The 16,905-nt window shown below is 30.8% G+C and overlaps 1 protein-coding gene across 1 annotated transcript in view; it reads left to right on the forward strand.

Moving 5' to 3' along the window:
* LOC118184716 (uncharacterized) overlaps positions 1-16,905 on the forward strand; it is a 94,004-nt gene that overhangs the window by 66,300 nt on the left and 10,799 nt on the right. The window contains exons 2-3 of the mRNA XM_035354430.2: positions 198-401; positions 10,827-10,916. Coding sequence (XP_035210321.1) covers positions 198-401; positions 10,827-10,916 — 294 coding nt within the window. The remainder of the gene's footprint in view (positions 1-197; positions 402-10,826; positions 10,917-16,905) is intronic.

The raw sequence follows: 16,905 nt of genomic DNA on the forward strand, positions 1-16,905 counted from the left end.
TTCGACAACTAACAAATTGATTTCACTTAAAAATTATCATTTTATCTTAAGTTGACTTATTCCTTCTTCATCTTTTTTTTTTTTTTTTTTTTTCTTTTCTTGATGTCAGTCGAATGTTTTGATTCAGATTATTTTTTTAAATGAAAATTATGTGTTCTGTATTGCATCAGTAACCCCTTTCTATATTCATTCTTTAGATCCCGAGCAATGGAGCGAGGAGCACATATCCCAATGGTTGAGGTGGATCGAAAAGCAGTTCCCCATAGTGCTAGTAGAGCGAAAATTGGTACCACACGACGGTCCGACTTTATGTAGGCTCACAATTGATGACTTTCGTAAAATCACCGGAGATCGAAAGTCGGCTGAAGTACTTAGCACTCACTTAGCACACCTCAGACAAGGTAAAGATACTGCCATTCCAATAATATATATAACTGATACTTAACTATAAATACTCTAAGCTGGACATGAAAAAAACATCTTTCTTATTACGTGTCAACCAAATTAAAATTCCTTTAATTCAAAACCACAAAATAATTCTAAATCTCTTGTTGTTGCTAATGCTTATTTGTCTCACCTATAATCAGCCCAAGTCCACGAAATCTTCGTGGCAAGGGGCGCACTTTTAAGCCTGCCGTTGGCAACAGCCTTCAGCACCTTACACGTGACAGTGCGATATAGCTCAGTTCTGCCCCCCAATTTTGACGAATAGCACCCCCGGGGGACAGGTCTGAGGGTATCCCACCCCTCTTCCCCTACCAACAACCTCTCGAGAGGATTTTCGGCTTGCCGAATGTTTAGAGTGCCCCCATGCCGCACACACACTATACATTTACAAACATTCACGCCTTCTTCTAGATTCGAACCCGGGTCCTTCGACACGGCAGTCAGCGACGCTAACCACCATACTAGTTGAGATACTCTAAATCTGTAATTTGTAGTTTTGAAATTAAGCAACATGTATTATGTTTCTGATAATTTACGCTTGTTATAATTTTAGACATTAGATTAACCAAATGTTAAGCGAAGCACCTTCTCTTCCCCATGCTAAAGTTACTATTTATGCACATTTTTTCAGAAGACAATATAAAATATTTCAGGCATATAAAATATTTGAGAGTTAAATTGGTATGTTTTACAAATTTTAACAAACCTAGCTTCTACTTGAGAATTTTAATTAAATAAATTTTTGTGAAGGTCGTTATTAAAATTGAAATTTTCCTCACATATATAGCTCAGTTCATAAAACAATCATATCTCAATGAATCATTTCTTAAAATGTTTAACATTATAAACCAATTATGTCTAAATTTCAAATCATTATGTTTGAGAAATAATGAAAAAAAATAATCTGAAAAAAATCGAGGTAGTTTAAAGATTATCCCGACACTTTTGTGTAATACTCTTAATAACAGTTTGATAAAACCTTTATTCTTTTGTTTGGCACATTTATATACAGCGAAAGCCAGAGTAGCTTTCAATTCTATACAAAGCAGGATTTTTTTTCCTGCATTAAAACAAGCATAAAAAATTTCGAATTTTATTGCCGTGCGAGTGACAGAAAAATTTTCCGCATATAAGAGCTGTTTCATAATATTATTCTCAGATTAATTAAGATTTGGGTTTTCTCTTAAATATATTAATTTTTTCCAGTTTTGTAAAGTCTCTGAAAAATAGGTGTGACTTCTAAATATCTACTGTTTACTACTGTATTTTTTTCACTTCATTAAAAAGACATCTCATTCTTATACACTTTAGTCTCACTTTTCAAAATCTGCCTTCCTGTATTTTTGAAGATTAAAAAATTTTTAAAAAAACTTGTGATTATAAATTGGCTAAATATTTGCATATTTGACTACAACGAATTTTTGATTTATTAAAAATTTTACTGATGTTAGGAACTTACACAACTCCACCCACGACAACACTGCAATTAGCAAAAAATGTATTAATTCATATTTTGATTTAAGTCTGGAATATTCTTCGAAATTAACATATGGTTGGCAATACCTAAAACTTTTTCTTATGAACAATTTGTTTTGATCTCAATATATGGTAAATATCTGGCTGGTGGAAGTAGAAACTCAGTATGCTGCAAAACAGTTTCCTTCGTTTATGACTTTTGCCTTTGCTGCATAAAACACAAAAAATCCCCAGTTTTAAATCATACAGATTTGCAATAGATTTCAGTCTTTTCTGTACTAAAAAACTAATATTTATTTCAGAAGTATCACAAACAGTTTGCAGTTCAGACGCAAGATTAGTTTCTCCTCCATCTCATAAAGATATAAATGTTTTCTTTACAGTTGTTAATTTAATTATCATTAAATTGAATTTTATCTGACTGTGTCTTATCAGTCTCAGTATCCTGAATTGTATTCTCGGCTCGCTATCAATAATGAGTTATTAAATATTACCTTTCTAGTCTGCGGCATTCTAAAAATCTTCTTCCCAATGATTATTTACGAACTTTAAATAGTAAAATATACAGCAATCAAACAGTTACTAATGTTGCAAAGCAACATAACGGCAGTAAAAACAGAACCAAATAAAATTGAGTGCAGTTATGTAGATGAAACACGTTATGCATTAAAGATTGTCAAAAGATCATTGTAGATTATAAAAAGAAGCGGAAGGCGGATAAATGATTCGTTTTCATTGAAAAGCTATTTGACAGTTTTGAAGTATTCGTGAAAATCAAACTATTTTGAAAATTCTGATTCAAAAGAAAAACATTTTGCACAATTATATACAATAATAAAATAAAAACCGATAATTGAAAAAATGTAGTTTTTTTTACCAAGTAGTTATTAAATGAAATTGAAAAAAAAAATGTTTTCCTTCTAATAAGACTTCAAAATGAATATAATGTTTACTTTAATAAGTAAACTAATTCTTTACGCAAAAAATGTAAAAAACATTTACAAAATTCTAGGTTATGTCGACCTGAAAAAAGGTAAAGTTCGTAGCTGACAGCAATGCTTTCGGAATCTGATGCTGAAAAGAATGTATTTTTTGTGATGGTGAAACAGTTCCTTTTACATGAAAAATTAATGAGTGTTTTAAATTAAAGTAATTTTATTATATTGTATATGATGCTTTCTTCACAATAATAATAACTTTTTTTAAGGAATGAAATTATCGAAAGGCATAATGTGTCAGTATTATGTGACTGATTTAATCTATGAATTATCTAAAATTCTCTAGACATCTGTAGAGACAATAGTTTTATTTTTTTTTAAAGAAGGAAAGATGAAAAATGAGCAAAGGCCTTCGCCGGGAATCGAACCACGGACCTCTTAAATACCGGTTCAGGGTGCAGAACCACTACACCACGAAGGCACGGCATGAAGGTGGGAGAAATAACTTACATATTCCCCCTTTTAAAGGGCGACTGGGGTTTTTAGAGGACCCAATCGCCAAATCCCGAGTGAGAAGAATCATCATTCATCACCCTTTTAGTTCGGGCGCCACTGTAGAGACATTAGGTTTAATTTTTTTTTAAAGAAGGAAAGATGAAAAATGAGCAAACCGCCTTCGCTTAGAATCAAACCACGGACCTCTGGAATACCGGACCAGCGTGCAGAACCACTACACCACGAAGGCACGCAAGAAGGTGGGAGAAATACTATATACATCTCAAAATACTTTTAATTCTGAAAATAAACTTTTAACTAATTTGATTTTAAATTCATTTAATGTTAAACTACTATTAACTCTTAATAATGACAAGTATAACAGCAACTGTTAAGGTTATTTTTTATACTAAGAATCAGAGATTATAAATAAATAAAATAAAGTATGTTTAGATAGTTTATATATGACGTTTCGTGATCGAAAAAAAAAATCAATGTTTGTTCTTTTCTTTTTATACATTGAAAACAATATTAATCACAGTGCTAATAAAACTAAAAATGTTTAAACATATTGACCTATTTTGATTTACTAATAAAGATTTTCCTATTTTGTTTAACTAATAAAGCGTATCGTAAGCATGGACCTTATAAGAAATAGACTAACCCAAATGGGTTTTCTCCCTCGTCTGAGGCGTTTCCGGCTGTCACCTTGATCACATCCGGAGGAGTAGGAACGACTTGCAGAAATTTAACAGTGGTTGCCTATTGCAGCGTGTATAATTGTCAAGAAAAAGCTGGTTGTAGCGCCTCATTTCACAAATTAGAATTTCTACATATTTTTATTTTTGAAATTGAGATTGATTTTTAAAACTTTAGCATATTTATCAAGCATAATTAACGTTCCAAATAATTATAAAGCTACTGCATGCTTTCAGGATATTTTTTTAGCTTTTCCTATGCTGTAAGGAAATTTGTAACTACTTCTTTTAGAAAATAATATTTTAAATCTGAGCTAATAGAAAATTTCAAACAAGCAATTTTCTCTTGCAATTTTTATGCTTTTTATTGGTGTAAATAAGTAAAAAATACTAAAATATTTAGAAACGAATTTTTGAAAGTTTTGTTTAAAATTCTAAATTGTGCTGCTTTTTTAAAATTATAGATGAGTATTATAGCACAATTTCTATAAAGGAATTTTATTTGAATTATATTTCATTATACATCACACTTTTGACTCCTTAAAAATTTTTATGCATTTAATTCTAATATTAAAATTGCATTTAACCGTAGTAATTAATTTTGCTTGAATTTTATAATGATTATTTTTTAAGTCATTTTTAGTTCTGCATAAGATTTTTTTTATTTACTGTTTATTTAATTTATTAGCCCAAAGGGGCGGTAGCCTAGAAAGGCTGTTAGATTCGAAGCGGCATTTTGCGCTGTTTTACTATAAATGTCCCTGTCTCCTTGCAAATTGTTGTTACCAAATATTATCGCCCTGTATTATATTTAAAAAAAATTAAATAATGAAGAATCTGCATGAATACATGTATGTTTCTCGCACTGTGACAAAAAGGACAGTATCTAGAGCCATCAAATTTTGAATAATGTAATCCTCCACCCGAACATGGGCATCTGGACGGCCGAATTTCGAATTTGTTTTAATCTATCTCATATTTTGTAAAACTTTAATGAATTTTTGATTAACAAACTCAACGAGTTCAGAGCGAGCACTGTACGGAAAATAACAGTTTTATCTCCACTGCGGTAAAGATATGCTGTTTTCAAATGTATGTGGTTTACGGGCGACGAACATGATATTCAATAAATATAGGTAACACACAAAACGTTAAAAAAAAAGGTTCCTTTTGGGCGTAATATAAAATCTGAGTGCTTCTAGATTTTATTTTACCTTCTTTTTTTTCCCCTTCATTACACTCAGAAAATTTTGTGTTCCGAATTTTATAAATTTCTAAAATAAATATTCCACTTTAATGTTAATGATGATACAATCAAATAAATGATTGTTTTTTAATGTTATTATAGTTTTGAAAATCACTGCCTGAAAATGGTGATTAAATTTTTAAAAAAAATTATCAGATCTTATTTAATTTTACATTATTTATTTCAAAACACCACGTACTATCAATCTTATTTAATTTTACGTTATTTATATGCAAAATTAAGTTGATAAATTTTGTGCGTAGAGTTTTTACCATTTTACCAAAGTAAAGATGTTTGTACAAGAACTACGCGTGAAAAAAATGCGCGAAATGCAGTAAAAAGTGCTTTAATAAGATATATTATTAAAGCTATTTGGAAAAACCGGTGGCTTTCATAATCTCATCACTATACAATGTATCACATTTAATAATTAAAAAGAGTTATGTGATACAAACGCCATAGGTTTCAGTGTTAAAGTAAACAAGATCGTCCCTACTCTTTCTTGCCGACATGTCGACGACGTGGGTTAGTCTATCTCTTATAACAGTGCTCTGCAACCGGTGTGCCGCGGCTCACTGGTGAACCATGAGTAGGATATAGGTGTGCCGCAATCAAATACATGTATTTGACATTTTGCAATTTTTTATCATGTATTTAATACACAATGACAATTTTTTTTATTCCATTAATACGGAACAGTACGATTGGATTCGAAATCCTTTTGCAAACAATGTAATAAATTCTACGGAAGCGCTGCTTCTAAAAATTTGAGAGGAATTTACAGATTTGAAAAGTGACACGACTTTAAAATTATACTTCTCCGAAGTTCCATTAGATGTTTTCTGGATTTACGTTAAAAAAGAATATCCTCATATTTCCGAAAAAGCAATTCTAACATTACTTCCATTTTCTACGACATATTTATGTGAGCAAAGTTTTTCAACTCTATTATTAATTAAAAATGATAAGCGGTCATGCTTAAAAGATCTTGACTAAGAACTTCGTGTTGCGTTCTCAGATATTGAGCCGAATATAAAACTTTTGTGTTCATTGAAGCAAGCGCAGGTATCACATTGATAATTATTATGATTGCATATAAATAAATATGTTATGGTTTTATAATTGTATATTTTTAAATTAAAAACAAAAATTTATTGTAAATTTTGTGTATAAATCAATACATATATACATTAGCTTTTGGTGAGCCACGAAATTCCAGAAAGATTTTTTGTGCGTCGCAGGTGAGAAAAGGTTGCGGAGAACTGTCTTATAAGGTCCATGATCGTAAGCTTCTTTACAACAACTTGCATTCAGCAGGAAAAGAGGTTTTACCGGCATTCCAAATCAAACTGTGGATTTTTTCAGCTTTATGATAATAAATCATTTCTGAAGAGCCTTTTATAAATCAAAGTGACATAAAGTGGTGAATGAATTGCATTTATTTTATATAAGAAAATGTTTTCTGTATTTCCTCTTCCGAAAATAGGCAATGTGTTATATCTGTCTTCTGTCTCGAAATTTTATTTGTGCCACCTGCTACTGATGCTACAACCTCGAAGCACTAAATTAATACATACATTACTCTTTTCTGTTTTGTCATACATTCATCATACTTATCATTACGTCCATCAAAATTATTTCGAACTTGTGTACTCTTAACTGACGTAAAGCCTTTTTAAAGTCGGTTAAGGGGACTCATACACCTTAAACCCCTCATGATCTTCGAATATGTGACTGTTGCAAGAATTAGGATATTTTATTTATTTTAAAAGCAATTACTTCGAACTTTTTACAGCTGACTACATAATATAGCTGCTTTGGAAACTAGTAGCCAGAAAGCTTGTGTTGCCACAAATATTTTCGTAATTTAATCCTCTTTGTGACAAAATATTTCGCCATGCTTCCACCTTGCGCGCATAGTATTTTAAAAATGACTAATGGTACATACTTGAAATTGGATTGAATTCTTCATATGGGCATTATTTTTTAACTGAACCAACAGTCTGATGAATATTTTAACATTGAAAAATTTTATGGACGAAAACATTACAAATTTTGTTAATAAAATACATTTTATAAACTCAACTCAAAATAAAATAAAAATTTAACATAAAATTTTTAGAATTTTAGGTCCACAGTAGTTTCCAAATGTTATAAAAGCTATATATTAAATATGGAATTAAATTATGAAACAGAATGTTTTAAACTGTGCGCGCAAGTTGGAAACATGATGAAAAATGTTGTCACAAAGCGGATTAAATTATAAAAATATTTGTGGCAACACAACCTTTCTGATGACTATTACAGAAAGCAGCTATATTATGTAGTCAGCTGTAAAAAGTTGGTAGTAATTGCTTTTAAAATAAATAAATTATCCCAATTCTTGCAACAGTCACCTATTCGAACATCCTATGGGTTTTAAATAGTTTCGTGTCTCGGTAAAAGCAAAAAAAATCTTTTCCTGTTTCTTTCAGATATCTAAAATAAGTCTCAATGTTGAAATGTGGGAAAAATCAAGTACAATGAAAAACCAAATATGAAAACAAGTATCAATGCTTCGTAAAAACGAAATGTCTAAAGTTATCTTTCGTAAAAAGAGGTATACAGCAATGGAACAATGGAAAACAATGTCTTTTTTAGATTGTATTTTTTAGATTTTAGATTAGTATTTTTTAGACTGTAATTTTGGCATCTTGATTAAAAATAGTGTGACATTTTAGAATCTTACTGAGAACAGATAATATCTCATAGCTTTTACTGCTACATGAAAATTTTAGTATTTTCTAAATTTCTTCTAAACTAAAATATATTATATTTTCTAGATGGTATTCGGATTTCAAAGTAATAGATAAGTAAACCTCACTGTCCCTAAACAAATTCCGCTAATGCTATAACTGTTATATCCCTGTGTTTTGTAATCCATCAAATTAATAAGTCTTTAATCCGGACTCGTTGGGACTTCGGCGATTCCGGATTATCGGTTTTTCCGAATTATAGATCATCAATTTAAATCTGGTAAGATGGCATGCAGAAATTATAAAATTAAAAATATGAAACCGTAATTTGTGAAATAAAGAGCAATTATGATCTAAAGAGTATCAACATTTAAAAAAAAACTTAATATTTATTTGTTTACTTTATTAAACATTTCTTTCAACGCGCGCATGCGTAAAGCATACATTACGCATAGTCGAAATTAGAAAATCGCAACCAGAAAACTATTTGATGTGTATTCATGATATTTGTAATGACGAGGAATTTGGTTTAAATCATATCCAAGACGGAGTACATCGAGATGAAATACTACATTTAGTAAGGAATTATAAGCCGAATTAAATAAAAACATCTGCCCTGAAGATAAGAATAGTGCTGACAGATCAACTTCCAGTTCATTGCGCGCCGCGACGTTCCCCTCCCCTCGCAGAGCAGCGTGAAATTAATAAACAGATTTCGGAATGGTTAGAGAAACAAAGGATATGCCTTTATCCATTTTTTGCAGCAATTCCACTTTTTGTTTGATGGACATCGAAACATGCCTTCGCTTTGTAGATCCTCTGGCAGCTCCAGAATCGGAAATTCTTTTTGACATAATCGAAAGTTCAAGCTTACAATTGCTCTAACAGTCTGCAAAAAATAATAAGCCTGATCCAATCAGAAGATTAAGGAACAACGCAATCTGCAACATTAACTGAAATAGATAATTAGATAATTTTAGCTTAGCTTATACCGTCCATTATACATTAAACGCGCATGCGTAAACGTACTATGCGCATGCGTATGCGTTTACGCATGCGCAGAAAGTTTGTGGCTTTGAGGTCCGGATTCTAGATCATTCCGGATTATGGACGTCCGTATTAAAGACTTTTGACTGTATTCAGTTGTTTATTTCAAACTACGGTTACTAGCTTATTAGAAGGATACTTCATAAAATTATTTGTAGAGAATACTTTAAGTTTCTAACAGTTATTTTTAATTTAAACATGCTTTACTGTCTATTCTTGTTTCCCATCTACTATTCCCTACCAGAATGAGTTTTTAGTATATCGTTTTATGGAACTGAGTTAGAAGGAGTATTTAAGGAAGGTTCAACTTACTTCAACTTATTCAACTTATTTAAGGAAAGTAAAGAGAGAACTTAGGAGTCCTTAGTGGCGCGTGTTTGCCGTTTGGCTTCTTCGTTCTTAAATCTACTGCACTAGGCCGTATTGTACGTGCCTCTTGATAATTGCCGGTTAGCTTAAATTAAGGGCCAACTACGTTAGGTATTTGTGTCTAGCTTCGGCTAAGTCTGTTTACTTTAGTATCAGATTAGTTTCTTATTTTCTTATCCTGATTTAAAAGCCCGAATGGAGACTTTCCTGTAAGTCCGAGAGAGGGGCCATCTGTTATTATTTCTTTGGGTGAATAAAAGGGTATTTTAACAACCCTTTTGCAGACTCTGTTATAAATATTCGAAATCAGCTGTAAGTCGCTACTTAATTCACTAAGTTCCTCTACATCTTAACATAAACAAATTATTGAGGAACATTATATAACATTAAAAGGCTTAAAAATATTACTAAATGTTAGCGTTGTGTTTTTGTGTCTTGTTCAATTTTGCCTGCTTCATTCGTTGAGTTTAAAAATATGTCAATGAGATATTTAGTAAAAGAAATTTAATAAGACATGCAGAGAGAATTTAGGAATAAAGCAAACGATATTTAATCGACAGTGATTTAAAAAACTTGACAATTCATTAGTAAAATAAGAATTATGGAAAATAACTTGACTTTCTAGTGACTCGATTAATTTAATTTCTTATATTAATTACTCCTTCTTTAATTTTAACATAATTTAACCCTCGAATACAAGTTTATAAAAAGACAATATCGGAACGCTATTTTAGTTCTTTTAACAAAGTTAGAACGTAGTTTGTCTTATCTATATTCTGTTTGGAAATTTAAACATAATTCTTCAGTTCAGAACATTGAGAATGCACTGAAATAAAAGGAGTTTCAGTGTATGAAATATAATCATTTAAATCTTCTTTTCCGTCTATATACATAACTCTAACCTCTAAAGGGCTCTAGTGTAGAATTGGGTGCCCCTTCTATTGGCGACAAATTTTGTTCAATTTTTTCTGATGAAACCCCATTTCTGGTTACCGTGATAGTTTTCAACTTGTTTTTAGATTCCTGATTTTTTTTAAGTGAAAATAGATCGAAGTGTCATGGACAAAGTCAAAGCATTGCACAATGCCGAGTTTGTGCAACTCTCTGATTTTTTTAAGTGAAAATAGATCGATGTGTACGTGGACACCGAGTTTGTGCAATTCTTTGACTTCTTTTCTTTGGTTTTTGTGTAGCGGTCATTTTGAAACTGTACCTTCTTGGCGCCAGAAAGACAAGGGGCGCCCAATTGTAAACTTTTACTTACTTTTAAACGTAACTGAACTCTAATATGTTTAGAATAATAGTTTATGTAACATAACTCTAATATGTTTAGAACTCAACATGCTAAATATGTACATTTTTTGTTTCTTTTTAGCAAGTGGACACATAACTACGCCTACAATCCGGTCAGTTCTAAGTTCGGATGAGCGTAAAAATGAACCAGATTTCAATCAGAACATGTGTGGTAAGTAATTTGTTTTATTTTTTCTATCTTTTTCACTGGAAACTGAAAAGATGAAATTAAATTTCCAATTAATTGAATATACGAATTAAAATGAGATACTTTTAGTTACTATGTTAATAGTTTTTACTTTGTTGGAAGCCTGATTATCGCCTAAGCCCAAAAGACCCGGACCTAAAGCCTGGATGTTTAAGAAGACTCCACAATTGTTCTATAGTTTCTCGAAATATATATATATTTTTTTTTTTTTTTTTTTTATTATAAAACTAGAAAAGTGTTTTCTATGAGCCTCTGAAAGAATGTTGTGCATGTAGCCTTAATTGAGACCTAAAACTAATATATGACCGTCCTTATATTAAACCAAAATACAATAAATGCTCTATATTTCTTATATTAAATAGTTCTCTATTAAAATGGAGCTGGAAGACCAACCTTTCTATGCTTATAGGCCACATAACACAGTAGACTTTTGCAAGTTACAGCGACATAAAACAATAATAGGTCAAAGATCGGTGCTACTTTGGTAGGCGGTTGCACGGATTTTTGGCGATTTACATTGGCGCAATTGTTGGCGCGGTTTTTACAATCGTCAACCATCCTGAAAAATGCTATTTTTACGTATTTTACGCATATAGTAAAGTATTCGAAACTTAAAAAAAAAATAAGGTACTTTTCCTTTTCGCCGGCGCAAATCTCGCAAGCAGACTTTATTGGCGACAACATACAGTATACACATAAAAAATATTTAAAAAATGTTAGTTTTAAGAATTCTTTTTTTGAAGGCATAAACATTTTAATATCGCTTAAAATTTTATAAAAAGCCAATAAATAAAGACAATAAATTTGTAAAAAAACATTAATTTAAGAATTTACTATGCTTTCATGGTTCACCATCCTGATTCGCGGTTCGTATCACGTGACCCCAAGCGATCTCATCTCACGTAAACTACTCTACAAAATTCTAATGCTCTCAGTAATTATCTACATTAATTTCAAGTTAAATCTTAATTTGAAACACAAGTTTATATGCAAGAAATATTTCAATTCGTACGAATAGCTTACTCAGAAATTATGTAAAACTGTAGTGCTTTACTTCGCTAATGCATTCTCATTAGAATTGAATTTAACCCTTGACTTTACCTTTTCTATATATTCGGCTTCAGGTAAGCACTGTGATTGCATTCTAATTGACTTAATTACGGAAAATGGCCTTAGACATAAAGCTGAACTATCTGATGAAAATTCTATGCAATTATATGCCAGTATTGAAAAAAACAATCAATCTGATAAGAAAAAGCTGCGACTTGTTTTGAAAATGAGGCGTAAAAGGTTACCAGCGAGAATATTCCGTTTGGCATCGGTTGTACCATTATTGGCTACTTTATCGCTTGCGCCGGCAAAACGGAAAAATACCAAAAATAAATATCGTTAAAAATAATGGATTAATTTTTGTTGAAAACGTTGTTTTTTAAGATCGCTGGCAAATGTAAATAAATACATTTACCAAGACTATAAAATGCTAAAGTAAGGTTAAATTGTTACTTTTATATAATAGAATAAAAACACCGCTATAAAAACACTGCGCAGCATTTAATTGGATTAAAATATTACTTAAATTGAATATCGAATTAAAAACATCATACCAACGTTTAAAAGAATTAAAATATTACTTAAATACTTTAAAATAAGTTTTATAGGATTTAATTATTTAACATTAAAACATATGCGGCAATAAATATCTCAGGAATTTTTGAAATCATTGTATTAATTTTTTAATAAAAATTGAAGTATACAATTATGAAGTAAAAGAAAATTATGTACTTACATTTTTTAACCTGTCGTATATTAATAAGTACCACAAAATAACCGGTCCGCTAATGATCTTCATCTGTGAGATCCACATCTCTCACACTTCATTGAAGAAGCAATTAGTCAGGTTTTCTCCAAAAATTTAAAATAAATTTCCTCTGACGCTATTAACAATTTATAAATAAATCTTTGATTAGGAAAGTAAGGTTGGCCAAAATAAGGTCTCAAACGGCAATTTTTTTATTCCGATACCAATAATTCTTGGTAATTACCAGTAACAACATTCATATTCGAAACGGACACATCCATTCGCTTTGAAATGGGAGGAATTCGAAGACATGAATAATAAAATTTTAAAATGGCGCGGTAATGCACAAATATTCAGTAACCAATCAGGGAGCTGATTACATCACGCATAGAATTAAAATTATTTAAATAATCATTCATAATAAAACCATATTTTAAAAAAATGCAAAATTAAATTGTATTTTAATATTTAACAGCCATAAATAATGTTTAAAACATTAGATTAAATTTATAGATATTAAAACCAATTACTTTTAAAATATTTTGTGACGTCATTCATTACATCATTCACAACATAAAATTCCATAAAATATCATAAACACTAAAATTTTTATTTCAAATAAAAATGCAAAATTAAATTCATTTTTATTATTTTGAAGTCATAAATAATATTTAAAACACAGAATTTATGAATAATAAAACGCATTATTTTTTAAATAAAATGGCAACAAAGTATCGGTTACCATAAACAACTTGTCTAGCAATGAGTTTACAATAAGTCGTATCGCTCGCCAAAAAAAATCGCCAAAAAATCGCCAAAATCCGTGCAACCGTCTACCAAAGTAGCACCCAAAGATCATATACAAAGGTAAGTCAAATAGATCTGTTAAATTTTATCAATTATTTTTGTTTACCATTTAGGTACTATTCTGTTTTGAGGACCGTAAAAAAATTGCAGAGAAAATGTATCCGCAAAAGCGCCAAATCTAGCAAACGCGCCCATTTAACAGCGCGCCAAATCTAGCGTACGCGCTGATTTCAGATTGCGTAAGTTTATATAATTCTATATTTCTTAAGAGGCCACTGAAATACTAGTTTAATTTTTAAACCCTTTTTTGATTTTAAATCCTTTTTTCATATCCTTTGGATTTAATAATTTAGGAATTGCCCATGACGAAAAGTCTGCAATAGAATTTTGGGTAAAGTGCAGAATCGCCCATTGCTTAACGCGGTTTCAAGAATTGCACGTACTCGGTATCCATGTACACATCGACCTATTTTCACTTAATTTCCAGAATTGCACAAAAATGGTACTACGCACACCCTTGACTTTATCTATGTACACATCGACCTATTTTTCACTTAAAAAGTAAAAGAAAATTGACAAAAATCCACTTGTTTTTACCCTTGTAAAAAGCGGCAAACAAATAAGTGGGCGATTCTGCACTTTACTGAGAATTTTTTCAAAGAAAAGGCATCATTCATTATAGAAAATTATGTTACCAACGAGAAGCGACCGAGCGGTAAAGTCGCTGAACACTGGTAGTTCGGTCCGAGGTACGAATCCCGCGAACGGGCTGGCTGCATGGGCGTTTTCGTGGTTTTCCCCATGTGTAACGTGTATACGAGCCAGTTTCCCTTAGAAAGTCCTCCACGAAAGGCATCCCTCCCCTTAGGCAGATAGCCCTAGTGTGCTTTGCCATAATTAAATACACCACACACACCAACGAGATGAAATTATGCTTTAGTGATAACTCGGTAGCGAAATACCGATGCAGGCATCCATTCAGTTATGTTTATCAATTTTTATATAAATTATAAAAATGATATGAAATAGTTATTTACTCTAATGCTTCCATTCAGTCATGTTTAGCCTTTTTTTATATAAATTATAATAATAAAAATGTATTATACGAAATTAACTTTTCATCTAAATTAAAACATCAATCTTAGATAGTTATTTGCTACCATACTTCCTTTCTTGCGTTAGGGTTGCCGCAATTATTTTTGGCAGCACTGGCATCAACAATAATTTAGCGATTTTTTACGGCCCTCAAAACCGAATAGTACCAAAATTTATTTCATTAATAGAATAAGGGAAATATTCACCTACCTTCTAAAGGGCTGATCTGCCAAACTGTCGTTGTGCCTTTCTTTTTATTGGGATGTTATTTGCTTTTCGTCTACCGAAATCCATTGTACTCTTACTCCATTCCACATTCGATGCTGATATACAGTTTCATTCCACAGTTTATTAAATTTCAGTTAATAGCGGTTCTTGAAATGAATACGAACGAATTTTTTTTAAATTGTTTATGACAAGATCAACAATTTTATTTAAACTTTAAAAAGAACAAAAATATTAGCTACTCCATCATAAAATATTCAATAACTTTTACGCAAATATTTTTAGAATATCATTTTTCATGTTGCCATTCCGGAAAAGCACAACTCCTTTTTATTTTCTCCGTCCGTCTGCGGCTGTTACGTCATTTGTAAACAAACATGACAAATTCTATAATAATGTTAATGATTACGACTGTTATTATAATTGTATAATATGATAAAAATATATTTAATGTTTAAATCCTAAAAATGTATAATTTGCACTTAGCTCGGTAAATTTAGTAATGATTAAGGAAATAATAATTAAGATATCTGCTTGAAAATTTCTATCCATATCTTACTTTTATATGCTTTCTACGAAACAAAATCTCAAAAATATAATACAGGATTTCAAAATAATATTACACACAAATAAATTTTGTGTGTAATATTTGTGAAATGCTGGAAATATTTTGTTGTGTTTTTTTAACTGTTTTTCATTACATTTCATACTTTTGTTTCATGAATGTTTATATAAGTCACGTGATATCGTTAAAGCATTTTCTTCCACAAGGAGATAAACTATTTTATTTTTTTTTACCTTCGTGTTACTGAGTGTAACTTAATGTTTGGAATCTGGCAACAGTTTTTAGTCCAAAGGAGCAATTTGCCCAGATGGACTAGTAATTTCGTTTTGGCACTTTGCGTCAATTCAGGATAAGCGTTGTTTCACTTTTCAAATTTTTGCCACCAAATATTATCGCCTTACATTATATTTAAAGAAATTAAACGATAAAGAATCTTCAAAATGTATGTATATTTCTCGCACTGTGATAAAACAACGTTACCTAGAACCATCAAAATTTGACTAACGTAATCTTCCATAGAATATGGGCTCTAATTTGAATTTGAAATTTGTTTTATTATCGATTTCAGATTTTGCAACACTTCAACGAACTTCTGATTAACAAACTCAACGATTTCAAAGCGAACGATGGAAACACTGTACGGGAAAAAAACATTCTTATCTCCATCGCGCGGACTGTGTATCGGAAATTCTAAAGATATGCTCATTTTAAAATTATTTTGAGATATTGCTCTTGAACTGAATTTTATGGCTTAAGTGCGAAGAACATGATATTTAATAAATAAAAGTAACACACAAATTGTTAAAAAAACGCCCCTTTGGACGTATTTTAACATCTGAAATATTTCAGTTTTTATTATTATCATTATTGTTGAGTATATTATTTTCTGTTGATTACTTTTACATTTTTTAAAAGTTTCCATTTTTAATTTTTTCGTAATTCATATTTGATGTTTCATTCGAAAAAAAAAATTCAAGATTCAGTTTTAAATGCTTATTCAACTTTATTCAACTAAAATTCTAATACCTTTCTCAAAAGAGATAATATACTCAATAATCCACTGGTAAATAAATTTTAATTTTATTACTTTGCAGCTTTTGCGCAAGTATTAGGCAATTTGTTACGATTAATTAATAAATTTACTTCAATCTTTGATATATATAGAGAGAGGGAGAGAGAGCATATATAGTATTATATATACATATAGTATAACTATATATATATATATATGTCTTCGAATTTTGAGCGCGTCTCATAGTTAGAACCGCATGATTTGGATATCGTCTGCTGAGAAGTGAAGAATGTCAATCATTTATGTTGTGTTTTTTATTATTGTAACTCGAATTCTGGATGCGAGTTCTTCAAACAAATTAAACAATTATTTAAAATATTTTTTCTGTCTGGAATGTCTTGTGGTCGAGGCTCCCGGCTTCAAGCCTTTTCAGATGGGGGAATATTTGTAA

The sequence above is a fragment of the Stegodyphus dumicola genome, chromosome 1, assembly GCF_044657685.1.
Source record: "Stegodyphus dumicola isolate Sdum_Otavi_A_Nest chromosome 1, ASM4465768v1".
Classification (NCBI taxonomy): Eukaryota; Metazoa; Arthropoda; class Arachnida; order Araneae; family Eresidae; genus Stegodyphus; species Stegodyphus dumicola.